Raw genomic sequence first — 27,925 nt, 5'->3', positions numbered from 1 at the left:
CACCCATGAGCTGTTTCAAGGTGTAAGTGTGCTGCCACCGTCTCTCTACGGCGTCTCCAAGTTGTTGTTGTTTCAGATTTAGCTACGCAGAACGAAGTGTCCATGTAGCACGGGCTATGGTGAGCCCGTGTCTCCAAGAGCATACCATTCCTTCCCCTCCGCTCACTGATAAACTATAACACTTAAAAACCCTCCTGACTGGAGACCTTAATACCCCAAATCCGTCCTGTATAACGCCAAACTTCCGGAAAGCGCTCTCAAGAGCAATTTTTGAGAAAAACTCAAGAAATATTGAGAAGATTCGTGTTAGAATTATTAATCTTACCCTTTCGTTCATATTCAACAACATATGTTTACAAGAAAGACTGCAACCAAAATATACTAATATATATTGTCTGACACAATAAGCAAATCATATATATATATATATATATATATATATATATATATATATATATATATAGAGAGAGAGAGAGAGAGAGAGAGAGAGAGAGAGAGAGAGAGAGAGAGAGAGAGAGAGAGAGAGAGAGAGAGAGAGAGAGAGAGAGAGAGAGAGACAGAGACAGAGACAGAGAAAAAATAAAAATAGAATTCACTATGAATATTATAATGGCATTTTAGAATACTCTAAATCAGTTGAGGCTTCGTTGTTCTTCATTCGGCTCAGTTCCCGAGTCCATTATGCGCCTCTATAACATTACCCACAATCACCCACAGGATGGGTATGGCGGGTTGAAATTAATTAAATGTACTAGAAAGCTATGTGATCCCTCCAACCTGAACTAACGCTGAATACACACCCAAGAGTTGATGATCCTCGCGCTAACCAATAGCTAATCACTACTTTGTGACCAATCGCGGCTTCGAGCAGCCGCTGTCGACCAATGGAAAAAAGAGTTTGAGAAGATGGTGTTGTTATGCGAGTACATAAAAGGCACAGCTGGTGTTTCTGGTTTCAGTAAGGGGCTGGACGCTGTGCTGTTCACCTCTCCTCAGACTCATTACACCTGATCTCTTGCCATAGTGGTGAATATTATCATATACTTTTTTAGTCTTAATTGCCTTTTTTTTAGGCTGTTTTCAGCGTGCCCAACAGGTTCCGGGGCGTTGTGAACCAGTAGGGTGGTGCTAGACCATGTTGTATTTATTTTAGTAATTGTGTTCAATTTAACTCAGTTTTTATATTTTTCATAATTTTTTCCTAGACGTTTCAAAGCCACTGTGTGTTCCCTGAACGTGTTGCGGTACAGGGGTCAGTTTTCCCTGTACCCGTTGTGGTACAATAGTCGGTGGTTCTCTGTATCCGTTGTGGTACAGTAGTCAGCGGTTCTCTGTACCCGTTGTGGTACAGTAGTCATCGGTTCTCTGTACCCGTTGTGGTACAGTAGTCATCGGTTCTCTACCCGTTGTGGTACAGTAGTCATCGGTTCTCTGTACCCGTTGTGGTACAGTATTCAGTGGTTCTCTATACCCGTTGTGGTACAGTAGTCAGTGGTTCTCTGTACCCGTTGTGATACAATAGTCAGTGGTTCTCTGTATCCGTTGTGGTACAGTAGTCAGCGGTTCTCTGTACCCGTTGTGGTACAGTAGTCAGCGGTTCTCTGTACCCGTTGTGGTACAGTAGTCATCGGTTCTCTGTACCCGTTGTGGTACAGTAGTCATCGGTTCTCTGTACCCGTTGTGGTACAGTAGTCATCGGTTCTCTGTACCCGTTGTGGTACAGTATTCAGTGGTTCTCTATACCCGTTGTGGTACAGTAGTCAGTGGTTCTCTGTACCCGGCGTGGTACAGTAGCGGTTCCCTAAATCGTTGTTGAGTCATAGTTAATGGTTTCCAAAAAATATTGTACCTATTGCTGCTATTAATGGGATGTTGAACATATGTTGCTCTTGAAAATTTGTAACAATTTCTTTTGGTTTTTATAGAGGGCCCTAAAACGATGGCAAAACCCAAACCTAATTTTATCTAGGTAAAATATAGTACATTTATTTTCTAAATTAGGCCTAAGATTTGCGTATGTTAGGGGTATTTTGAGTGCGTATTTTGACCTAGGATAGACTAGGTTGAAGTTAAAGTATGTTTATTGAGAAAAGAAAAAATACAAGGACTAGGTTAGGCTGTTTCAGTAGTTGTGTTCCTAAGCATTTCATCAAAACAATAGTGGACTGTTTGGGAGATAAAAGGTACGTATTTTGTAAATTTCACCTTAAGTAGCTATAGGGTTTCGTCCTTTTAGAAGGATGGTTGGATTTCATTTGTGCGCAAGATTAATTGCAAAAGGAAAACCTAATATAAAAAAATGTAATCAAACCCTCAGTAATATTTTTATATAATATTAATAATGATAGGTTCGAATCCTCCTCATATGGCTCCTACTGATTGTCTCATTATTATTAGTTTATGAAAAAATGTTTTATTCGGTTCAGGAGGACTGAATGTGAAATATTAATATAACGATTCAGCACTAACTGTAGATGATGCTTTGCTAAGCCTTCCCGCACAGTTAAACAACTTTTTTTCAACAAATGAAGGTGTTTAACAGATAAAACTAACATTCACCAGCTTATAACCGAAGATGCATTGTATTCAATTCTTTTAAAAGCATCAAGAAACATATTGAATGATTTTGTATAGTGATAAATGAAAAGCCTTATTATTTTCAGTGTGAATACAAGATTGAATGCCTTACATGAACGTAAGATTTAATGAAATGGCAGAAGACCCACACTAGACAGCTGCTATTTATATCCACCCAGATTCCTTTTGACAGAAATTATTCCCCCAACACAACCTTCCCCAGAACTCGCAGCCAAAAATTCGCTAATAACTCTGAAACATAGTTGATCCGAGTTCAAGGCTCTAGAGAATGAAGTGTTATTGCCCGTATTGTTATGGATTGCATCATAGTTATATCAATCTCATTTTCCAAGATGTGGCAGTGTACTCCGTTTTGCAATTGCTTGCTGTCATTTCTCAATATGCCCGAAACATTTGACGAGGTTGAACACACACAGCTGCTTAAAGAAGTTCCAAATTTAGATATCTGCTCAGCATTTTTAATATCTTTGTAAATATATATCAGCCGTCCCCTGTCGAGGTTCACGGAAAAAGTAGGATGGAAGCCGCCCCCCTGAAAAAAATAAAAAAGAAATAATGACCAAATCACAACTCAAAAGTTGGAGAAGCGAAGAAGTTTTGTTGCGTCCTAGACCATTATCAAGTCATCCTCAAAAGGGAATGGTTCCAGTCCTACTTTACACTACTAGTGACATATCCAGAGTATTTCCAGCTAATATTATTTGAAGTAATTTTATATATACACACTAGATGAAGAGCAGGAGCTGTTGACTAGTGTACAGAAATCAACACCACACAGGAACGAATCTCTGCACTCGGATGTTTCTCAACTGTAACGAACTGTGACAATAAAAAGTAGCGTTCATATCCATAAACTTGATCTAATTGTGTTGCATCTAAAAACATTGGTAAACACATATGCACGGGCGTCAATGCTGCTCTTTATAATAATATTCATTCAACTTTATAATAATATTCATAACGTTATTCATTTTATATACCTTTACCAACGAAGGTTTTTTCTTATTTCATCTCATACAGGAATATTATGGCAGGTGGTCGAACATTCAGACCAACTGCTGTAGATGACCGTGTGAAGATCATATTCATGTGGATTGACGGCATATCTGTGCGCGACATAGCGTTGAGGACAAAGACCAGTGTATCTACCATCTACAGGTGGATAAGGCGGTGGCAGCGAGACGGCAACGTTTATGGCTCAAGGCATCGTACAATTATCCCCTCCAGTGCGCCAAGGATGATGAACCCCTCGAGTGTTCCCGCCAACGCTATGGACGCTCCTACCTCCCTGCGGGTTTATGCCCCACCTGATTCGCTTACAAGCGAGTTTCCAGCGAGAAAGGAGAGTTTTTACGCACTCTCTCCTTTACCGACTGTGCGAATCTACTCAAACCAAACTACAAATCGGAACTTAGCTTGGAGCATACAGACACCACTTTAAACTTGCAAAAGCCTCGTTTCAGAAGATGGCGTAAGACACTCGATTTTTCCTCTAGCAAGAAGTGGAACGTTGCTGGACTCAAACGCCACAATTCCTTCACACCTATCATGGGGTCCAGTCAAGGATAAAATCATCTGGATGCTACTCTGACCGAGCCAGTAAAACGCACACACGATTTTGCCTTCCAAATTACACTAATACAACAACAGTGACAGAGATATGTTGAAAGCATTTCTCACAGATTATTAGTTGCAGCAACACTGTCACAGCAACATAATAAATGATTGCATCATATTGAGCCAGGCTGGGGTTACCTTGCCTTACCCGCCACACTGCTCATCGTACCCTCAATCGTTTTTCAGAGCTGTCCTCTGTAATGCTGAATATCAAGACATGTATTAATAAAGACTCCCGTGTACAATGTGTGGTATATTTTCATTCATCATATATGGTTTGGCGTGATACTGGTTCAGGGCTTGAATCCCAGCGAAGGAATAAAGAGGCACCGAGAGATGTATACCCCGCTTCTTGTTGTGTATCTATATATATACACTGAGGATTTACCTTAGTCTCGATCTATGTTTATGACTAAATCACACTTGCTGGACAGTCGACACGCAAGCGTCGCAGCCGTAATAACCAGACGCCAGGAAAAGTATCCTTTTTGCCCTACACTTACAGGCAACTCACTGTCCAAGTGACAGTGCTAGTGTTTTGCCCTCGACCTGATGTATGATCAAGTATGTGATCATACACCTGGTGTATGATTAAGGATGTGATCAAATACCTGGTGTATGATCAAGTATGTGATCATACACCTGGTGTATGACCCTATACCTGCTGTATGATCAAGTGAACGTAAGTTTGATGTCAATACCAGAACAGCTCGTAGACTTTTTTTTTTGGTAACGTTTTGACTGATCCATTGAAAATGGGACGTGTTGGTAAAAATTAATACACCATAATGTTTTTCTGTGTAACTGGTACTATAGGTTAAATGGGTTGCTTGGGCTCGTACCTTTCTGGTTAGACAAAACGGTTGTATACATTTTTTGTTTTTTGTTTATTACGGTGGTAAATAGGTACAGTGGAATGCCCTGGTTGAAGAAATGGGCTGGGAAAGGAAGGGAAGGGGTGGTAGAAGAATCACTCGTCCTAGGTTCTTGTCTGGCACTGTCTTTCCTGGCACTTATAGTTTCGTACCAGGCGATTGCTTCGGATTCGTGAAGAGGCACTCAGGTTGGTAGACAATTTGTAAGTGACCGTGAAGTGGAGTAGGTTGTTACATGGTGTGGGAACCGACCTGTGAGATTTATATTTATTTAATTTATATGAATTTATATTTACGTTAATTTATATACTTCGATAGCAATTTGTATAATGATAAGTGGACTGTATTTCTGCAATAATCTCAATCTCACAAATCGATCCTCTACACATTAGGGGGGGTTTATATTACACATATGCAGCCAATCAAATTACAGTAATAGCTACATACATTGATGAGGTTCCTTCTCTTATAGTACAGCAGGTTAGTCCACCAGGTATAACTAGGGTGTAGACACCAAATTATCCTCTTTGAGGTAGCTTCCATATCACCCAGTAACTGGTGCACAAATCCTTCCTCGTCTTGACCTTTAGTATGAGGCGATTTCGCGTTCTAACCGGCTAACCCTATATCCTGACATTAATGGCCATAAATGAATGATAAACGGGTTTCGGAAAGAACACTTAACTTGATTTGTTGACAGCGTGTTGACAGATGGTACACCTTTGGTATCCATAACACTACGTCCAAGTAAAATTAACAGGAGCCGAATTTGCTCCCGTGTGAGCCTCTGGTCTCGTATAAACAACAATGGCTGCCCTCCTCCTCCCTCTGACGCCTGGCTTACATTGTCCAGATTTCAGAACATGATAGAAGGGTCACATTTACTCTACTTTAATATTGATAATTAAGTTAATTTATATGAGATGTTTTTATGATGGTAAAGTCCAAAGACTAATGTATTTAAGAATAATTCCCACCATAATAGGTGGTGAATTATAATAGTATGTGGTGATGATATCCCGTTTTCTATAGACGGTAATTCCACTACAAGTTACGTTTTCTATGGGTAACTTGTTGGTAATACAGTTATTATCTGTATGATTATTATTAAATGGTGTCGGATTTTCCGACACATGGCATCAAAGCATGACTCGAGCACATACTATCCTGGGATCGATGCCCTTGTGGGGACAAATCCAACCCAAAGTCTGTTAAATTATGTATCGAAACGCCACAGTATTAAAGAACCATACTTTAGCGTTATGTTTAGGTGTATTTATTAACATGGATTATTATTGAGAAAAATCAGTAGGAGGCTTCGAACCTATTCTCTCGGTACTTCCAAGCAAACACCTTGGGAGTAGCCAGAGCATAGGTTCGAATCCTCCTTATGGCTCCTACTGATTTTCTCATTGATCAATCACGTTAATGGGATTTATTTTTGCATAGATATTATTATTATTATCATCTTTATTGACAAAAATTGTAATAAATTTTACCTAATTGTTGTAATTCAATTAGGCATTACTGCAGTGGGGATACTGCTCATAGTCATTGCTGTATATAAGACTTTCGAGGAAATTAAGAGATAAGAGCATAATAACTACGGAAACCGCAGAAGCCCTATTGGTATATACGAGGCAGCGCCTATTGACATCAGAAAATTATGAAAAAACTTGATAATTACAGTTATAAACGGAACTCAAATGGGTAATTATATTTACTGCTAAATAGTCTTTCTCAGCTTTGTCGTCTTCTGTAGACCATTCTGTAAAGAAGGCACCAACCTGGAAGACTACTGAGCCCTACGTGTCACGATATTTGGGCTCAAATATTCCCCAGGAGGCAGATGTCAAATATCTGTCACTGTTACAATGACCACATGTGACATAAGATGCAGTTTGATCCTGTGGATCCTTATGCTTCATATAACATTATTTGCAGGCAAATTAATTTGTTACTGTAGAATATAGAGGAAGTAGCTGCTAGGAACATTATATAGTCTGCCCTGTAAGCACACTGAGCGTTACCAGGACCTCTCCATTTTCTGTGATGGTTTGCTGCCTTTTTTGGCTGGAAGCTTGAAAGTTTGGTGCCTTTTTTGGCTTGAAGGTTTGGTGCCTATTTTGACTTGAACGTTTGGTGCCTTTTTTGGCTTGAAGATTTGGTGCCTTTTTTGGCTTTAAGCTTGAAGGCTGCGTGTCTTCTTTACATAATTTGCTAAAGAAGACTCGAAGCCAGGAAAGCCTATTTAGCATTAATTACAATTACTTATTTGAATTCTGTTTATAAAGCTCTCTAATTACAAAGATTTTTCATATATCTGGATATTGTTACTTAATAAGATTAAACTTGGAATTGTACAATAAAAGTTATTACAATAATTTGGCGCTTGTGGAATTATTGTGCCGAAGAATTTAAAAGAATATGGTCAGAAATAACTTTTGGTATTTTTGCTTAGTCACCCATATTTAGGTGCTTTTTCTCTCAATCTTGCAAGTAAAAAAGAAATTTAAATGTTAACTCCTAATGCCAAATTTTCGCACTGATATCAAGATCAGAGCTTAATTGATATGAAATTATAGATATCCAATGTGGTGTAAGAAATCTACAGAGAATAAACTCGTAAAATTAACTTTTTACAATTTTTCAAGATTAGTGTATATGACAGATATTGCGCAGTGCAAGGGTTAATAACAATGATATTTAGGGTTGGTGTTCACTGTCTCAGGCATGGCGTGAGGAGTACTTGAGTGGCAATGAAGGAAGGAGTGATGATGATACTGCTGCTCTTGTTCCTGGCTGCGACTGTCTCCAAGTTGGTTCATACTCAAGGTAAGTTGTGATTCTGGGGTTCACCTAAGTTAGAAACATTTGTTGGAAGTGTGTTTTATAGTGGAAGACCTTAGTCAAAAGTACAAGAGAGAGAGAATGAGTTGAGGCAGAGCGAACAGGAGGAAGGGAGAGAGTTCAGAGAGAACGGAATGGCGGAAGAGAGGCAAAAGGAACAGGAGGGAGGGAGAGAGGTAGATAGAACAGGGTGGAGGGAGACAGGAACAGGGAACGGGAAAGAGAGAGTAAAACCTGGGTACCTCTTGTTGTGTTTTAGGGACCCTCGGCCGTGAAGAAGAGGATATGCAGCACCCGGGGGGAGCCTTGTCGGGCTCCCACGTGCGCTCACATATTGTCTTCTCCTACCATCCTCTATATATTTATAATTATTTTATTTAACATGGAACTTTATTTCACAAAATGGTTTGCAACATTGGATACACACAAGGTACACAAAGTTAGTTGTCACAGGTTGTCGAGTTCCTCCAGCTCCTCAACCGGTGAGCAGAAACCATGAAGGTAGTGTGCAATTCCCCTCTGTATTGCCACGCTGAGATACTGGAGAAGGAAGCTGGCGGCTCTAGGATCTCTTGTTGTTTCAATTAGCTTGGTAAGTAAAACCTCAAAAAACTAGTGGCAGTTTTTACTGCAAGTGTCTCTAAGGCAATGGGGACAAAATTGTTATTATAGTGATCCAAATATTGTGCTCCAGATCCCTTTGTTTACGATACTTGCCCGCTTCCCAGTGGGTGGTAGTACCACTCAGATGTGAAGTCAATGTAGGCATTAACCAAGGATGAAAGGCATGTGTAGCCCCACACCAACTGCCTTCCATTCTTTCAAGGGTTCACTGCGATCCATCTGGACGACCAAAAGGCTTGTCAGAGTTGCGGGGCATTAGGTAACATGGCTCTCTCTCTCTCTCTGCTGGGATCTATGTGGCTGTGGTGAGGCTCCCCCTTAATGATGTCATGGACTTCACTGCGTCTTGGGTGCCATCCTCCTGTGCAGAGCAGGGAATGCTGGGATATACCTGTTAGACACTGCCTAGCCGCAAATAATACACCCATATTCGGTTTGGATTGGGGCAGCAAGGCGGAGAGCCACTGCAATTCGAAGGACCTGCGGTGTGAGATGTATGCCAGTTGCTGACATTGGTGTTGCTAATAGGAAGTCACCTGCATAGGGAGCTGCTCTAGCTCTAAGGCGAGCAGTGTCACATGGTGTTGTTGCAGCTTATAATATAATATATATTATAATATAATATAAAAACGGGGAGTTAAGAAACAAACCGGTTTTACTTTTCTCATGTTTAGATTCAGAGGAGACGCTGAGGGCGGCGGGGCGGTGCTTGGCGGCTGTGGCGGCCAGAGTGTGGCGGCCGCGCTCCTCCGTCATCCTCCTCACAGATGGCAGCACCTCCCCCTCCACTGTCTTCACGGTGCGTCCACACTGCATCTCTACCACCTGTGTCCTAATAAAGTTTCATACACCACTCACTCTCCGGTGAAACTAATGTAATTTCACTTTTTCAACACCTGGCACTCCTCTCATTAGCTTATCCCCTTCTTCCCAAACTGTTCTTTCTACCCAGATCGTCGTCTCGATCCCCAGGACCCTTCTCACACCTCTTCTAGACCACAAGCCCCTGTCTAATCCCACGCCAGGATCTATACATTGGCTGGAGATGCCAGTAAAGGAATCGGCATGAAAGTGAAGAATCTAAATGTTTTGTATACTAATGGTAATGACCAATAATACAGATGACCTGTATAAAAGCGTTAAGGCAATTACTAGGAGAAGGCATTAAGCCATTATGACTATATAGCACTCAGAAAGGATATAAGGATAAGGACTTAGGATAGGATGGAGGGAAGGAATGGTGCCCAACCATTTGGACAGTCGGGGATTGAATGCCAACCTACATGAAGCGAGACTGTCACTCTACCGTCAAGTCCAAGTGATTCGGATATCTACTCCAGTAAAATAGCAATAGTGGAAACTAAACTAACTGGAATGATATCAAATCCAATGTTCCCCTAAGGTATACCAAATAAAGGAAAACCCCAGAGCAGTGGAGAGCGAAACTGATTATGAAAAAATACTTCCTTACCAGTGTTTTTCCTGTATACTTCCTGATACAGTGTTTTACACCACCTGGGTCAGGTCAGAGAAGAGACAACCTCTCCAGCTATCACCATAATCCGCCTGCTTAATTCCTTATTATTTGTCCCTTCAGGAGCTGTGGAAGCTGGGAGCGTCTTCGGGAATGACAGTGTTCGAGGTAGCAGCAAAAGGCACCACCTCCAACCTGACGGAGGCGCAGCTGTCGCAGGCGGTGGCCCAAGCTCGCAAGGTATATTTCTTTTAGATAAAAGGATTCAGTTAGGTTAATCTTAGAGCACGTGAGGGAGGGAGGTCTCAAGTCTGATAAGGAAAAAGTTCACTGGCAAGTTTAATGAAGAAGATAAAAGTCTGTTATAGGATTAGAGAAGCACCTATTAAGTCACCTCCTTAGACTGCTGAGGCAGGCAGTTAACATCCAGATCTGGGGACACTCGTAAGTTACTCGCAGGACTCACAATGCTGATTGGTCACTCTCGTCACTAGTGGAGCATATAGGTCACTTGCAGGGCTAATGAGGCAGGTCACATCGTTAGTGAAGAGAGCCAAGAACTATGTAGTGCAGATTACATCACAAATATAACAGTTCTCGTAAAGTGAATCTTATGAAAGAGATATTGAAGAACACATCGTTGCTGAAATAGATCACATTATCAATAAGGTAACTCTGTTTATGACACAGACCAACACAGCTGTGAGTTCTGGCCCACGTTAGAAGTGAGAACAGGCCCTTCATAACTTAGGTAGGGTGCATGGTAGGAATGCAATCATGCCTTGCATACCACTTGCAAGGCACGATTCACAAGCAGAGATGCAAGCTGCAAGTGAGGCAGGACACACTTTGTGAGAGTTTTATTGATTTTAGTTTCCAGGGAAGATGGTTAAGATTTTAAACCACCTCTCATTGAAACGTGTTTTGTGAGCTCTCTGGTGTTGTAAGTCCTTGTTAATTGTCTCACAAAGAGGTACTTCATATTTTATAAAACTCAGTTAAATTCTTCATTGGTTTGTATAATATGAGGTTCGCCAAAATATGTGGATATATGCAAACCTAGAATATTGACATCTCGTGTGTTGTAACCTTGAAAACTTAATATGTCCCTGCGCCTACAATTGGTAAAAACGTTAAGGTTAGTGGAAAACCTGTATGTGGTTCATTTTTGTTTGACTCTTGATTTGCCTAGACACCCTGATATGTCTCTGATGGGTGGTGTTGAATGGGAAAATATCCAACTTGTTGTTTTAATCTGTTAAATGTTTATTTTTCACTTCTAAAATTGTCCTGGGTATGGAGTTTTGTGTGATTCTGAACCGCCATATCTTAAATTTATTATACATGTTCTAAATATATAGAAAATCTGGTGGAAATCTCCACCACATCCACCAGCAGTGAGACGGAACACAACCTGAGTCTGACCACTCGACAGGTGCGACAGGTGTCGTGGTTGGTGATGGTGGTGGTGGTGAGCGACGACCCGACCTTCCTGGCCGCCTCAGCCGAGTGGGCCATCAAGGGCCACCTTCTGCTGTGGGCCAACAGGTTGCTGGCCATCACCCGCCGACCTCTCTCTGACCTCCGTCACCTCCACACTTCCTTCTCCATGATGAACGCCATGTTGCTCATCCTGGACGCCTCCTCCAGGTAATGACCAGCCACCATGTTGCTCATCCTGGACGCCTCCTCCAGGTAATGACCAGCCACCATGTTGCTCATCCTGGACGCCTCCTCCAGGTAATGACCAGCCACCATGTTGCTCATCCTGGACGCCTCCTCCAGGTAATGACCCGAGTCGACGCCTCAGGGATTAATCTGGGCTGTCATACAACAGTGCAGGCTTCCAAGCAAGTGGCGTTACGCTCCAATATGCTAACTTACGTCACAAAGCCTGTATACTCCATACATGTTTGAATGAAACGTTATAAAAACACCTTTAGCTAGGGCATTGCGAGGTTCGCATCCCACGTTAAGTATTCATAGCTACCTTTAAGGTCTTATTTCCTCCTGGTATGTGCTGAGTTTTTTACCAAATGAATTCCCTGAAAATACTTGCTCTTCTCTCCTGACTTGTGAGTTGGTCTTAGCTTGTGGTCCAGCCTGTGATTGCTTTAAAGGACTGGAAATGTGTACATGTTGGGTATTGTAGCCGCTGCTGTTGTTGAGTTATACAGCCAAGAAGTTGTTGAGTACTGTATCAACTGTCGTTGCAGGTGTAGTGTGTACGTACACCTGCCCTACAGTCCCAAGGATGCACAGGTGTTACGAGTGGCCACCTGGTCGACTCATCTCGGCCTCATCCTCGATACACACTTCGATCTCTACCCCAACAAGTTCTCCAGGTGAGCTTGCTGTGATGGCTCCTGTCTTCTGCGTTGGCCTGGCGTGCTTTCCAGGTTCGTGTCCTCTGCGTAAGTCTTGCTTTCCTTGGAGTGCTAGCGGCACCGGAGACGAGCAGCTGCTCCATAGACTTTGTCCTGTGTTCTCTTCTATAAATATATTGATGGAAGGATGCATATAGCCTTTAATCACCAATAATGTATGGGAGATATTGCTGTTACCGTTACGTGTAGTCGTAGTAACTTGTATACGTTCGTTGTAGTTTAAAACTATATCATGGGAACAGTCTTCTAAATCATTGTAAATAAAAACTGTTTGTGGTTATGGCTCTTTGAAGAGCGAATCGTTTAGATAAATATCACAGTATGTTGGTACGATGGTATGGGAGTGATTTTGAGAACAGATACTTTTAGGTAGACATCTACAGGTGTATGTAGACATCTGCAGGTGAATGTAGACATCTGCAGGTGTTTGTAGACATCTGCAGGTGTATGTAGACATCTGCAGGTGTTTGTAGACATCGGTGACGTCCGTGTTCTAATGGACATAATGATCTAGAGGTACCAGTCAAGGATACAAATGCAAGTAGACATCTATATCGTCCGTGCCATAATAATTGTAGTTAACATCAATTACAATCACTATTATGGGACAGGGGGTTACCACCCCTGGCTGGAAGACCCCATATATAGTCTCGGAGAAAAGCACACAAAATGCTTTTTGGGGGGATTTTAAGTGGGGATTTTAGGGGTCCTCTATTTGGGGCCTTTTTTTGGGTCCCGGTTATTATTTAATTTATGATGATAATACTGAAGTTATTGTATTTGGTGATAGCCTCGCTGTAGTAGTCATTTTTACCGGTGCTGTGGTTCCCATTGATTTATTGATGTCACCCAAAAGGTGGCACGGGCATGAATAGCCCGTAAGGTTCCCATTGGCCCGCAGGTTGTTTTATGGGCGACATCTTGTGGTGGCGGCTGAGGAGTTCCCGCCTCACGTGGTGAAGGACGCGACCCCTCGCGCAGTGGGTCACCCTCTGACCTACACCGGACCTCTCGCCCTGCTTCTCCAGCTCCTGGCTCACAGCATCAATTTTACGTAAGTCTACCCTGGGAAGAGGGACTGTGTATAGAGAAGTGTGTGTGTGTGTGTGTCAACTCGTCCTCTTAAAAATAACGTCACTTTTGGCTCGTATGCGCACTATGGACAAATTTGGACGTAATTTGAAATTAAATCGACTCATAAAAGTGACGTACTGTTCCGTTTTCTGTTTGAGTCGTCCGGCTTACTCTGTAATATCTTGAGGTTATCTTGAGATGATTTCGGGGCTTTTTAGTGTCCCCGCGGCCCGGTCCTCGACCAGGCCTCCACCCCCCAGGAAGCAGCCCGTGACGGCTGACTAACACCCAGGTACCTATTTTACTGCTAGGTAACAGGGGCATAGGGTGAAAGAAACTCTGCCCATTGTTTCTCGCCGGCGCCTGGGATCGAACCCAGGACCACAGGATCACAAGTCCAGCGTGCTGTCCGCTCGGCCGACCGGTTCCCTGTAAGGTTGAGGAAACGTTCAATTAACGTTTTGAAACTTTATGAGAATTTCCTGCCAACCTAACTTATCAGAGGACCCTTAACTTACTGTTGTTGAAAAAAAAATCCCAAATTTATGTTCATTTATTTTTCATTTTCAAATTACGTCCATTTTCGGTAATACGGGCAAACGGCCAAAAATTGTGGGAATAGGTTGTGTGTGGTTGTTGGTTGCCTGTTGGTTGTGATGGTGTGGTTGTTGAGTAGCTACTGGCCCGAGGCTGGTATATGTAGGCTGTGAGATGTTTAATTGCTGGTTATCCACTAAAAAGAGACTCCCATAGTGATTATACTACTGGGTGTCCACCTGTGTTTACTGCCGGGAAGTGGCTGAGTAGCGCCTGAGATACTGTAGTGGCAGCTGTGAGTTGTATAGTGACTGTTGTGGCGACTGTCAACTGTTCACTGACAGGAATCTGTCCCCTGAACATTTACACTTATCTCAACAGTTACTGACAGGAATCTGTCCCCTGAACATTTACACTTATCTCAACAGTTATACATTCTTGCGGCCTCCGGACGGTGCTTGGGGCAACAAGCAGGCAGACGGGTCCTGGACGGGCATGGTGGGCATGGTGTACAGGAAGGTCAGTATCGCAGGGTCCAGGACTGACAGGTGGATGAGTCCAACATGGCGGACAGGTATACAAGAGCAACATACCACACACACTTCCAGAATGTAATTAATAACATATTTGCGACTAGTTGGCTACAGCAAGAATGTTCATGGGTTACATAAGTCCGTTATAACCGCATGATGCACCATTTAATATTACTGTATTTTTTTTATATAAAAAGATACTTTTTTAAATTAGAATTATTCTAATAAAAATTGCAGTGATACGTATAATAGACTAACCATTTGCCTGGCTAACGCTGTGTGTGTGTGTGTGTGTGTGTGTGTGTGTGTGTGTGTGTGTGTGTGTGTGTGTGTGTGTGTGTGTGTGTGTGTGTGTGAGACGCAGGAGGCAGACCTGGGTCTGGGACCATTCGGAGTGAGCTCTGGTCGCGCCGAAGTGGTCGATTTCACCAGGTCAATGTTGGTCGACTACCTGAGGATCATGGCAGGACAAGGGCGGCCTGAGGTCGACCCGTGGGGCTTCCTCCTGCCGCTGGAGCCGCCAGTGTGGATCTGGGCCCTGGCGACGCTGCTGGTGCTGCTGCTGGTCACCTTCCTCCTGGGTTCGTGCCCCTCCCGGCGGGGTCACGCACGAGCTGGAAGGGTCACCAGAAACTTTGCTTTGTACGTTCGCGTGTTGCTCCAGCAAGGTAAGTTGGTCTGAACAATGTTGATTACTCTTGGTTATTGATGGATAACAATGCAAAAAGTATATATGTATATATTCTGTATAACATGAAATTATTGATTTATATCACGCACGCACACACACACACACACACACACACACACACACACACACACACACACACACACACACACACACACACACACACACACACACACACATTGTGTTGATTGTTGATTGATTGATTGATTGTTGATTGACGGTTGAGAGGCGGGACCAAAGAGCCAGAGCTCAACCCCCGCAAGCACAATTAGGTGAGTACACAATTAGGTGAGTACACACACACACACAGGTCCTCGCCGCCGAGTGAACAGCGCTTTGGGGTAGTAATTCTTAGGGTCCGGGTTCGATTCCCGGTCGAGGCAGAAATCAATGGGTAGAGTTTTTTCACCTGATGCTCCTTGTTCACCTAGCACTAAATAGGTACTTGAGAGTTACACAGCTTCTACGGGCTGTAGTAGATAGAATACAGAGACAAATATATCGGGAGTCGTTATATTAGACAATTGACGGCTAGAAGGCGCAGTCCAGGAGTTAACAGCGCGATCCTGCAGGCACAAATAGTAAATACAAATCGTAACATATACACACACTTATTTTCGTAAATCTTAAGTATACACACGCCTATTTCATTCACTTGGGCACTAGGAGACTCGAAATACCGACTCCACGAGGGTTATAGACAGAAGCTCAACCACTGTACAATGAGACAGCCACAATAGGAAAGATTTCAGACGCAATAAACGGCTGCCCAATTGAAGTTTTATACTTTCCCCCCGCCTGCTACTAAGTAAATAGGAAGTGTATACAAAACAAACTATACACACACCTACATGTTATTAGTATTTATGTACTTTATTGACTCTTAAACAGACAATATTTGCACAGAGGAGGGTAGAAATAGCCTAAGCTACTCTCTCCCTTTGAGATGTATTTTATTGTCTCGATAAACGTACCTGAAAACGTACAGACACACGGGGTCCTGGCGGAAGGTGGTGGGAGCGGCTGTTGATGGGAGGGTGGCTGGTGGTGGTGCTGGTCCTGACCCGCAGCTACTCCGGGACCCTGACCTCCACCCTGGCGGTGAAGTACATCCCGCAGCCCTACCAGACGCTGAGGGCTCTGCTCGACGACCAGAGCATCGTCATGGTCTGGGAGCGCGGCTCTGTGTACATGCAATACGTTCTGGTGAGTCGTGTTCCATGTTTGAGGAACTGCGCTTTTCGATTTAAAAAGATTGTGTACGGTATGCGCGAAGGTGTTTGCTTAGCGAGAACGACGTTGTGCTTGATTAGTTTAGTTCAATTATTATGTATTTCATAGTTAAGCGACGAGTGGGAGTGGATTTTTGATTGTTGCCGCCGAAGGCGGCTAGTTTATTGTGCACCCCATACTCATCTTGTGAGCGGTAGCGCAAAAAGCATTACAGAGTGGATCCCATACGTATCCCGTGAGTGGGGCGGAACCCTATACCCAGACAGTTAATGATAGTCGAAAAGATTATCCATGCACCCTCATTGTTCCTTTAGCTAAACAAGTTACAATTAACTTGTTTAATTAACACTGACGAGCTAGATATAGAGTTGTCTAACACTTAATCAACAATTTCATCACAGTTTAACTAGTTCATTTAACATAAAGGTTACAGCTTTATGTAATGGGCTCAGGAACTAAAGCCACCGTATTTTGTTGGTTTAACCTTGCATTTGCATATGTCTTTTTAATGTTACATTATATAGCCTTTTATATATATATTAAAATGAATAAGAAACTTCCACAGGTAAAAAGAGTATGAAAAGGCTCAAGAAACCAGCTCTCTATACCAGTCGTGATGCGATTGCTTTCAATGCTTACAGTAATTGAAAGCTCTATATAGGAAATATTTAAAGGCCCTTTAGATCATGATAGAGGTTTTTAGATAGATTTTTTGTGTAATGAATATAAATGATTGGTGATAGATAATTCATTCTCTCTCTCTCTCTCTCTCTCTCTCTCTCTCTCTCTCTCTCTCTCTCTCTCTCTCTCTCTCTCTCTCTCTCTCTCTCTCTCTCTCTCTCTCTCTCTCTCTCGTAACTGTTGTAGGGAGTGCAATCTGGTATATTCCACGAGGTGATGGAGTCACAGAAGAAGGGGCGGCTCATGTTGGCGACGACGCCGGAGTACGACACCGTGGCGGACACCTTGGTGACGAAGGGCCGCCACGCCCTCGTCATCGAGGACCTCACCAGCAGGGTCATCATGACCAACCACTTCTCTCGCACAGGTTATTTTCAGTAAGGTCTCAATTGTATGTTGTTAGCGCAGTCGGCTCAAAACCGAATGTTCCTGGGGGGGTTCGATTCCCCTAGCTGGGCGAGATATCTAAGCTATTCAGATGCGTTAAATTTATATTTTGGAATTCGCTATTGTGGTTTACATCCTGAGGTTGATTAGTCGTTGTTTAAGGGGAATTAAATTGGTCTAATAAGCGTCTTACTCTTGATTGTTTCAGTACTCATGCATGTTGAGTAAATAACTGTGAATCAGGACGGCGGGATCGAATCAGTGTTCTGGTTAGCCCTATCATGTCTGAGGTCATTCAGGACACTGACTTCATCCCGCAGTTCTGCGGGATGAAGTCAGTGACATGATATTCACTGACTTCAATGTCAGTCAATGACATGATATTCACTGACTTCAATGTCAGTCAATGACATGATATTCACTGACTTCAATGTCAGTCAATGACATGATATTCACTGACTTCAATGTCAGTCAATGACATGATATTCACTGACTTCAATGTCAGTCAATGACATGATATTCAATCCCAGAGATTGAATATCATGTTATTGTGATTTCCTTGTTTATATGTTGTTTATTTTCAGTGCAGTGTCTTGTTGACCAGACCACACACTAGAAATTGAAGGGACGACGACGTTTCGGTCCGTCCTGGACCATTCTCAATTGACTTGAGAATGGTCCAGGACGGACCGAAACGTCGTCGTCCCTTCAATTTCTAGTGTGTGGTCTGGTCAACATACTTCAGCCACGTTATTGTGACTCATCGCCTGCAGTGTCTTTATATATATCAACCCAGTTATTTGAGTAGGTATACCTGTGGAAATGTTGCATGTTCTGTCATCAAGTTCACATTCCAAATGGTCTATATCTGTTGGCTGGTATAAAGTGTTTCTACACTCCATTGTAATCAAGCAACATAGATCCCTAAAAATCCCGATTTCACAGGCCGCAATAGGATATATTCGTAATCTAATACCGTAATGCACCTATAATATTTTTTTTAGGTGAAAGAATGTTGAAGCCCAGTACATTCCCCCCGCTGCCACCAATAGTATAATAAGTTTTGAAGACCGTTATACCTACTATTCATTATTTATTTACTTAAGCTTTAAACGATTCAAGCACATGTAAAGAATATTCACTCTTTAAATAAGATAAAGCATCAAAATCCATTTTCAGTTAACTTTTCGGATTTCTTCCAAGTATATACTCTTTATTAACTATTGCTATGAGAAAATTAGTTATTTAATTATATTTTAACTTAACGTTTAAGTAGAATAAAAATTACAAGACCATGTTACGGTAGCTCTGTAGAAGACTATTCTCCTACATCATCTTCACTTGAAAAGAAAATAACAGCAGACAGCAGAAATATAACAACAGCAGAAAAAATATAATAACAGCAGAAAATAACAGTGCGTCCTCAAGTGGTGGACATGTTAGGGGTATAAACATTCCAACCCGCTAAAATGCAACGGATTTGCTTAACCAGAAATGTAAAATAGGGAACTATTTTTCCCAAACAAGAAACTTACGAAGCCAAGCCACTCACCTTAGACCCCCATAGAGGCCGATGAATAGAAAACGTCAATATTATAGTGTTTTTATCCTCACTGATTGGTTATAATTTTTAATGCACCCCGACAGGCCGCTGTGACTTTTATCAGTCGAGGGAAGTGTTCCTACCAGCGTTCCTCTGCATGATAGGGCAGAAGGGTAGTCCCTTGGTCCCCGCCATGAGCAACAGGTAAGATTGGTGTGTGTGTGTGTGTGTGTGTGTGTGTGTGTGTGTGTGTGTGTGTGTGTGTGAATGACTTATTTAATGAATGCCACCAGACGAGGACCAGAGCTGACAGATATGAATTATAAGGAAAAACTCAAGGAATTTAAAGCAAAATCACACACGTGTGTGTGTGTGTGTGTGTGTTCAGTCGCTTGGTGTATTTGCGTTTTGCCCTGCGTTTATGCTCCTATATTTACCTTTGTTATGGTTAATTCTCCTTTATTTATTTGCCTTTTAAAGAATATATAGGAAAATTTTATCTCATATAACCCTATTTATTAACTGTATGTTTATGTATACTTATAGTTTTCACCCCCGATATAGCCCTAACAGGCTGCATCTCCCAAACCAAATTAATTATTATAGACAGGTAAATACACCGTCAGCATAAATATATATATATATATATATATATATATATATATATATATATATATATATATATATATATATATATATATAAATGGGGAAGGGAGTACCACCTCTGGCTGGAAGAAGGGGGACCCATAGCCTCGGAGGAAACCACACATAACGCATTGGAGGGAATGTAGGTCCCCTCCAATACAGTTTCTGTGTGCTTTTCTCCTACATATATATATAGCTTCTTTAGCAAAATAGCAGTAGTGAACACATACATTGCCTCCTATAGGATCAAATCAGTGACTGAAGCTGGGTTCTATGGCTACTGGATGAACCAACTCAGCATCAACTCCACCAGATGCTCTCGGCCTCCCTCCACCATCACTACCACCACCTCGCTCTCCCTAGCTAACCTCTGGGTAATGACAGATATCATTACCGTATGATAACATGTTTTACAGTGGCTCCTAACTTCTTACTTGGCAAATACTCTTTGTTGACATCTGTTCGCTAAAATTGTATATGCTGTATATATGTATTTATTCTCCTGGAGGAAATTAAAGATGAGAAATGAGCTTTACAACAAGGGGGGGGGGGGACATCCGGCACCTGGAGACTGCTCATTGTATTGGATTTCAGGGAGTGTTTGTGGTTGTGGCTGTAGGTCACCTGATGGGTGTGGTGACACTGGGTCTTGAGCTGGTCGCTACACATCTCCTCTACAGCCAGAGGTCTCTGTTTCCTGTCTCTCTGTCCTCGTGATCCAGACATCCAGAGGTCTCGGTCTTCTGTCTCTCTCTCTCTCCGTCTTCATGGTCTTCTGATATCCGAAGGTGACACTTGAGACGGATTGTGTGGGACAGATGTTGTCTCCTTCAGCCTGTGACTGGCACGGCTCTTCCTCATTGCATGGTTACTTGATTTTATGTATATAAAAATCAATATTAATAAATCTCAGTGAATGACTTATTTAGTGAATGCCACCAGACGAGGACCAGAGCTGACAGATGTGAATTATAAGGAAAAACTCAAGGAATTTAAAGCAAAATCACTTTAAGAATGAAGAATCGGAGGAAACTTGGTCAAGTGATAGTTTAAGGTTAATTTGCTTGTTGTGGGCCCTATATCCACCTTCTGTAAAGCAGCAGATGGGTTACACTCTCAGAAACTGGACCCCATTGTTCTTTGGGGCCCATTCTCAGGAAATTGGGCCCCCGACGCAATTTACGGTTCTGGTCAACAAGTTACATGCAGTTTTCATTTGCATGAAATATTAAGATTATGAACACTAGAAGTCGTGTGAAAGTATATGTTTGGAGGAGAGAGGTCATGGCAGGACGTGGAGTGCACTCAACCTCAGTCTTATTTACAGACTTTGTCTGTAAATAAGACTGAGGTTGAGTGTACTGAGATTGTCATAGACTTACAAAAGTAGCTACAACAAATACATTTTCACTGGGAATAAAGCTTTCACAATGGCATGGGTTATTCAGCAAGGGCTTAGATGTCTTGCATTGTACGAATGCATTATCCATATTGACCAGACCACACACTAGAAGTTGAAGGGACGACGACGTTTCGGTCCGTCCTGGACCATTCTCAAGTCGATTCGACGACCGAAACGTCGTCGTCCCTTCAACTTCTAGTGTGTGGTCTGGTCAACATACTTCAGCCACGTTATTGTGACTCATCGCCTGCATTATCTATACGTATAAGGGTAATAATTTTCTATAAACTTTGCAGTCCCCCGTGGCGTAGTGGTAAAACACTCTCCCGGTGCTTCGCGAGCGCTTTGGCGTGGGTTCGTATCCTGGCCGGGGAGGATTGATCGGGAGCCAATCCTTAACGTGTAGCCTCTGTTCACCCAGCAGTGAATGGGTACCTGGGGCCAGATTCACGAAAGCACTTACGCAAACACTTACGAACCTGTACATCTTTTCTCAATCTTTGGCGGCTTTGTTTACAATTATTAAACAGTTAATGAGCTCCGAAGCACCAGGAGGCTGTTTATAACAATAACAACAGTTGATTGGCAAGTTTTCATGCTTGTAAACTGTTTAATAAACGTAACCAAAGCCGTCAAAGATTTAAGAAAGATGTACACGTTCGTAAGTGCTTGCGTAAGTGCTTTCGTGAATCTGGTTCCTGGTTGTTAAACTATTTGATGGGTCGTATTCCGGGGGATAAAATAGGATTAAGGACCTGCCCGTAACGCTAAGCGTGCTGCTGGCTGTACAAGAATGTATGAACTCTTGTATATGTATACAATAAAAATAAAAGGTGAGAATTTCTGTTTGGCTTTCTAACCAACTTTCACACATGAAACGTCTCCGGTAGGGGACTGTCATAGGCCAGTCAAGGTCTGCCCCAGTGCCCCACTTTCAGAAATGTCCGTATCTAACTTGTTATCAGACTACTGCCGGGCCACTCAAGACGCTGTATACTGGCAGCTGCCAACCAATCACCGTCCCTGGCTCACCATTGAGGCGTCATGGTGATGGCTCACCATTGAGGTGGTGGAGGCGTCAGTACCGTGGAGATTTTTATTATAAATCAAGCTATTATTAAATATTTTATAATTAGCATTTACTTATTAATTTAACAATACATTTTATAATTTTTTATTTGTTATATAAACTCGTATTCATGTGTAATCTTAACCCGTGGAGCCCCGTGGCTTGAGATCGATTTCGGTGAGTTCCAGCCCTGACAGGTAGGATTGATGTGGGCATCCAGGCTCATCCAGCGGTAACGGGTGACATGGTTGTAAACCGATTGGAGGGTCATGTTTATGGGATAGGTTAGGTATTCATGTAGTTAGATACATGCCAATGGAAATTGAAAGATTAATACATGGAGTGTAGAATATGCATATCTGAATTTCAATTTTCAACCAAAACAATTATCTGAATTTTTAACTGTTTTCATGTGTTGGTCGTGTGTACAAGGTATGGGCACCATTAGTATTTATTATCGTGTTTCCCCACCACCCCTGCATCCCCCACACCCTCCCCATTCTTCAAAACTTCCCCATCCAACCATCACCCCCCACTATTAGTGGACTGTATGTAAAGGAACATGGCTCATGTGTAGTACTTTAATATTAACAACATAATTATACCATTTTATATAATAATAATAATCATGGCTATTGGTGTTATGGATAAATGTTTAATATTTGCTATGCAAATTTTGCAGCTCCATACAATATTGTAAGTATCAAAACCCCCCATGTTCCTTATTTCCCTGCTGATGTCTTTACTCCAAACTTCCTTTTCTATATCATCTGCCTCCCCCTCTCTAGTCCTCCTCCAGCAACTTCCGAACAGCGACTGGAACACCACATAACCGCTCAGTATAAAGTGTTTATGAAGTCATATAAAAGATAAATAAGCTTCCACTCCTCCAGCGAGGCTCCTATGATCACAGTGCATGAAGCAGTCACTGTATACTGTGAGGAAATAGGCCAAGCGCGCGCATCAACATCCCCCCAACCAGTAACATCAACCAGGCTGCCGACTAGACTACTGCCCGGCCACTCACGACGTTGTATACAGGCAGCTGCCAACCAATCAGCGTTCCTGGCTCAGCGTGGACCAATGAGGGCACAGTTAGTGTGGTGGTTGTTGCGAGTGAGGACAATAAAGGTGTGGAAGGTGGTGATGGAGGCGTCAGTACCGTGGAGACTATGGCCATCAACCCGTCAGTCGGGTCCAGTCTGTCTTAACTGTGACGCCATCCTCACCCCTCCCTGGAGCTGGACTTTTGTGAGTGTTCACTGGACATTAGCCTCTAAAGTCATTTCGTTCACCGGTCAGTAATCATTAACTATCCAATTGCTTTTGATATGCAAATAATTGCAAACAGAATCAAAACACCTAACCTATTCTAGACCTACTTATAAACATTATATGAATTTATATATAAGGAAATACAGAGGTTTTCTTTCATCACAGTAGAATAAGACTTACGAAGCGTCTCTGGGTTAGGGTCAGTTTGGCCCTAAGGATCATTCGCTATACTTAAGTACACGTTTTATGAAGATTCTTGTTATTCATATTGATATCCTCAAGACTGAACGGGAGATTAAAAAAGACCTACGAATCATGCTGGAGTTGACAAATTATAATTGTTTTAAATATTAAGTAACTGAAGACATATCTGTGATTTTGTTTATCTTCACAGCTTCACTATGATGAGGCAACAACAGTTCCGTCCGACGGGCGTTCGCGAGCGCGCTGGATTTGTCCGCATGTGGGTCGACGGGCAGTCGGTTCGTAGGATCGCACAGCAGACGGGCAAAAGCGTGACGACTGTCTACAGGTGGATTAGACGGTGGCAACAGGAAGGCAACGTAGAAAACAGAGCTCGTAGCGGAAGGCCCCGACTCTCCCTCCGGAACCGGAATGCTGCGGCCGCCGCCGCCTGCAACCGGCAAGCCTGCACAGGCCACCCGCCCACACCCATACACAACGACGCCCACTCCACCCATTCCCGCTACGCCCGGAACCCAAGCCTGATCCGTTGCCAGGATGGAGTAAATAGCTGCCAACCGGTGTATATGGACTCTCTGAATCCCTTTGAAAGCAATCAGGAATTTCGGTTAACACGAGGTCAAAGTTCCCCCAAATCAGCTTTCAGAGATTGTGTGCCTCTGAACGACGCCAGGCACCGCGTGACCCAGGACTCTCTGGGTGCCAGTGTGTTTTGGTCGCCAAACCAAACACAGTTCTTTGTACACGAAAATATTGACAGAACAATTCAGGCAAATGTTTCCTTGTCTATGTGTTGAGAATGTTGATGTGAACACTAAGCTGAGCGCCGAGAGCTCCAGCTTACACAAAGAGCTGAGACACCCAGCTTACACAAAGAGCTGAGACACCCAGCTTACACAATTACCATTAGGCTTTCACAAGTAAACTAGCATACTAAAATATTAAACAAAGAGCACTGTGTGAAACCAAAGGTAGCGAGCAGAACCGACGCTTTAGTACTGAGGAAGACAGTGCAGGGCATCTAGCATCATGCTGAGGGAGACAGAGCAGGGGGGGAACTAGCATCATGCTGGAATAAGACAAATGCCCACATACAAACATGCTGATAAAGTTATAACGTGACGATAACGTGAAGAACCAGCGGGAACCCGCTAAAAGCGTCACAGACAAGAACGACGCATCAACCTGAACGGTGTGTCAGTGATAGGGAACTAAGACCATGTTAAAATAGCAGAAACGGGCCAATGTCCCCCCAAAAAGGGCCAGCAGGAAACAATTGAGCAGCGTGACACACAAACAAATAAACAAGATCTAGTATAGCGAGCCAGTATAAACAATCTAGTGTTGCCAATCATGGAAAACAAAATAATAGCTCGAAAAGCAACACAAAAAACAGTAAGAGTAACGCATTAACGAGTCCAGAAGAAGAGTGAGATAAATAGAGAGAGAGAGAAAAAGCAGCGAAAGAGACCAACAGCATAACAAACTGTCAGACATTAGGAAAGAAAGACACTAAGAGCATGAGAAACTTAACAGAAACTAGCCAATAGTGTGAGAGAGACAAGCACTTAAAAACACTAATTTAGCAAATCGAACCATAAACTGTAAACATAGACAGTCAATATTTACAGACAACTAGAGCTAATAACATTATTATTATTATTATTATTATTATTATTATTATTATTATTATTAACGTCTTTATTGACAAAATTAATATACGTTGTTGTTGTTTAAGATTTGCTACTTGGAACAAAAAGTTCCAAGTAGCACAGGCTATGGTAAGCCCGTAGTGGACGTATTAATTAATATTTTAATTTTGTGTGATCGGAGTTAATAACTTTGTATGGTGAGAGTTGGTCAGCCAACACGAAAAGTAAAAGGACCAATTAAATGGTTTTTATTATGTACACAATGTAAACAAACTGTGTTTTTCTTACTCAATAACGGATTAACGCACATTTACGACGATTCGTCAAGATTGTAAATTTCGTGAGAAAGGTTTGTACAAAAATATTAAGTATTAAATAATAAATTTTAACAGAAAAAACATAATAAATGTTTTACTTCCATATTGTTTTAACCTTTTTTTGGGGGGGGTAAATGTTTTTGCAGTTATTGTTTAGACGATCTCCCACAATAGTCATTATAAAATCATTAACTTTGGGAAGGATCAGGAGTATTCTCTCTCTACTAAAGTCACTTACAAAAGAGGAGGGTGTTCTCTGCCCTACCTCCTCCTCCTCCCCAGGATGTGTCAGAACTATCCCTCCCCCCCCCCCAGGGTGTGTCGGAATTATCCCCTCCCCCAGGGTGTGTCGGAACCATCCCTCCTCCCCCAGGATGTGTCGGAACCATCCCTCCTCCTACATGGTGTGTCAGAACCATCCCTTCTCCTCCAGGGTGTGTCGGAACCATCCCTTCTCCTCCAGGATGTGTCGGAACCATCCCTCCTCCTACATGGTGTGTCAGAACCATCCCTTCTCCCCCAGGATGTGTCGGAACCATCCCTCCTCCCCCAGGGTGTGTCGGAACCATCCCTCCTCCTCCAGGGTGTGTCGGAACCATCCCTCCTCCCCCAGGGTGTGTCGGAACCATCCCTCCTCCCCCAGGGTGTGTCGGAACCATCCCTCCTCCTCCAGGGTGTGTCGGAACCATCCCTCCTCCCCCAGGGTGTGTCGGAACCATCCCTCCTCCTCCAGGGTGTGTCGGAACCATCCCTCCTCCCCCAGGGTGTGTCGGAACCATCCCTCCTCCCCCAGGGTGTGTCGGAACTATCCCTCCTCCCCCAGGGTGTCACTGTTCTTCCTTCTCCTCCTCCTACAAGATATCCGCGAAAGTTCTGAACTTTACTGTAATAATATAAGATCACAAGTGCTATTTCTATTGTAATTAGACAAGATCAAAGGCCACTCCTACTGAGATTACTTGAGATAACAAGCCTTAGATACTTTGTAGTGCAGTAAGAATGATTTCAATACTTACACTTTGAATTTAGGAAATATTAATACAAAGTTTATGTATGTCCTAAATACAAAGGACATGTATTTTATTCGGACAGGACAGGACACATCGTGTCCTGTTATCAGGACACTTTGTTATTCGTACTGGTGCTTAATAGCCAACGTCTTGGTTCTTATAATACCTAGCATCTTAGTTCTTAATAGTCAGTATCTTGCTTCTTAATACTCAGTATCTTGCTTCTTAATAGTCAGTATCTTGCTTCTTAATAATCAATATCTTGCTTCTTAATACTCAGTATCTTGCTTCTTAATACTCAGTATCTTGCTTCTTAATACTCAGTATCTTGCTTCTTAATACTCAGTATCTTGCTTCTTAATACTCAGTATCTTGCTTCTTAATACTCAGTATCTTGCTTCTTAATACTCAGTATCTTGCTTCTTAATAGTCAGTATCTTGCTTCTTAATAGTCAGTATCTTGCTTCTTAATACTCAGTATCTTGCTTCTTAATAGCCAGCGTCTAGGTTCTTTAATCAACTTTTGTAAACTCTGATGTGTAAATACACTTGGCAGATCATTCACAGAAGCAGTGACACGATGGTGCTAATTGGACTGTTTCCTTGCCCAATGTGTAAGTGTGTGTGTGACGGCCGTGACGTGTGACGGCCGTGACGTGTGACGTGTGTGACGGCCGGGGTGGTGGAAAGACGAGAGTGATGACGAGAGTGGAGTTGATGCTGCTCAAGTTGACTGTCAGCATCTTGACTGCGACTGTCATGTTGACTGTTGCACATCACCTGCCTCGCCCAGGGGGTAAGTTGTTCAGTAATTGTCTCTCCTGTCTTCCTGTCTCTCTCGCGCTGTTGCCTGTCTACCTAGCTATCGCTGTTGCCTGTCTATCTAACTATCGCTGTCTATCTAACTATCATCTTCACCAAGGGAATGACAGCTGACGAAGATGCTGACAGAGCGAGAGTATTTAATATATTTTTTCCCCAATTTCACTATGTTCTTCAATTTTTAAGTTAACGTGTTACGTAACATCCTCCAGCGGGATCCTAATATGTGTAAAGATTCTACGAAAAACGATATCCGATATGAACCACGATTGTTGCCGGGTTATGGATGGTAATGGAATCCATATAGACGTATGTGGGTTTGAAGACCAGCCATCACTTATAGGCAATTGATGGTGGAGGGACGCTAGTGCTGGATAGCCAGTCGGGTGATCGCTGGTCGCCCAGGTTCGAATCCTCGAAGGGCCAAA

The 27,925-nt window shown here is 42.6% G+C and overlaps 1 protein-coding gene and 1 long non-coding RNA gene across 2 annotated transcripts; both read left to right on the top strand.

Moving 5' to 3' along the window:
* Positions 1 to 966: 966 nt before the first annotated feature.
* LOC123760030 (probable glutamate receptor) lies at positions 967 to 21,992 on the top strand. The gene is made up of 14 exons (XM_045745395.2): positions 967 to 1,026; positions 7,822 to 7,925; positions 9,239 to 9,363; positions 10,162 to 10,278; positions 11,474 to 11,688; positions 12,255 to 12,383; positions 13,327 to 13,479; positions 14,465 to 14,555; positions 14,934 to 15,237; positions 16,246 to 16,463; positions 17,358 to 17,538; positions 19,206 to 19,305; positions 19,991 to 20,120; positions 20,341 to 21,992. The coding sequence occupies exons 2-14, from the start codon at positions 7,850 to 7,852 to the stop codon at positions 20,461 to 20,463; spliced, it is 1,962 nt and encodes a 653-aa protein (XP_045601351.2). The 5' UTR covers positions 967 to 1,026; positions 7,822 to 7,849; the 3' UTR covers positions 20,464 to 21,992.
* An 873-nt stretch (positions 21,993 to 22,865) lies between these two features.
* LOC138365196 (uncharacterized) lies at positions 22,866 to 25,398 on the top strand. Its single transcript, XR_011228760.1, has 2 exons — positions 22,866 to 23,468; positions 23,887 to 25,398. It is a non-coding gene; the product is annotated as an uncharacterized lncRNA (long non-coding RNA).
* Positions 25,399 to 27,925: the final 2,527 nt, after the last annotated feature.

The sequence above is a fragment of the Procambarus clarkii genome, chromosome 16 (assembly GCF_040958095.1).
Source record: "Procambarus clarkii isolate CNS0578487 chromosome 16, FALCON_Pclarkii_2.0, whole genome shotgun sequence".
Classification (NCBI taxonomy): Eukaryota; Metazoa; Arthropoda; class Malacostraca; order Decapoda; family Cambaridae; genus Procambarus; species Procambarus clarkii.
The sequence above is the reverse complement of the archived record's forward strand: the minus strand, read 5'-3'. Positions and strand labels throughout refer to the sequence as shown.

Bases quoted from the DNA above. Each gene is read 5' to 3' on its own strand.
- LOC123760030 (XM_045745395.2), top strand. From the start codon at position 7,850: ATGAAGGAAGGAGTGATGATGATACTGCTGCTCTTGTTCCTGGCTGCG. The intron at 7,926-9,238 runs GTAAGTTGTGAT...TCTCATGTTTAG, and splicing joins CAAGTTGGTTCATACTCAAG to ATTCAGAGGAGACGCTGAGG. The intron at 16,464-17,357 runs GTGAGTCGTGTT...TAACTGTTGTAG, and splicing joins TGTACATGCAATACGTTCTG to GGAGTGCAATCTGGTATATT.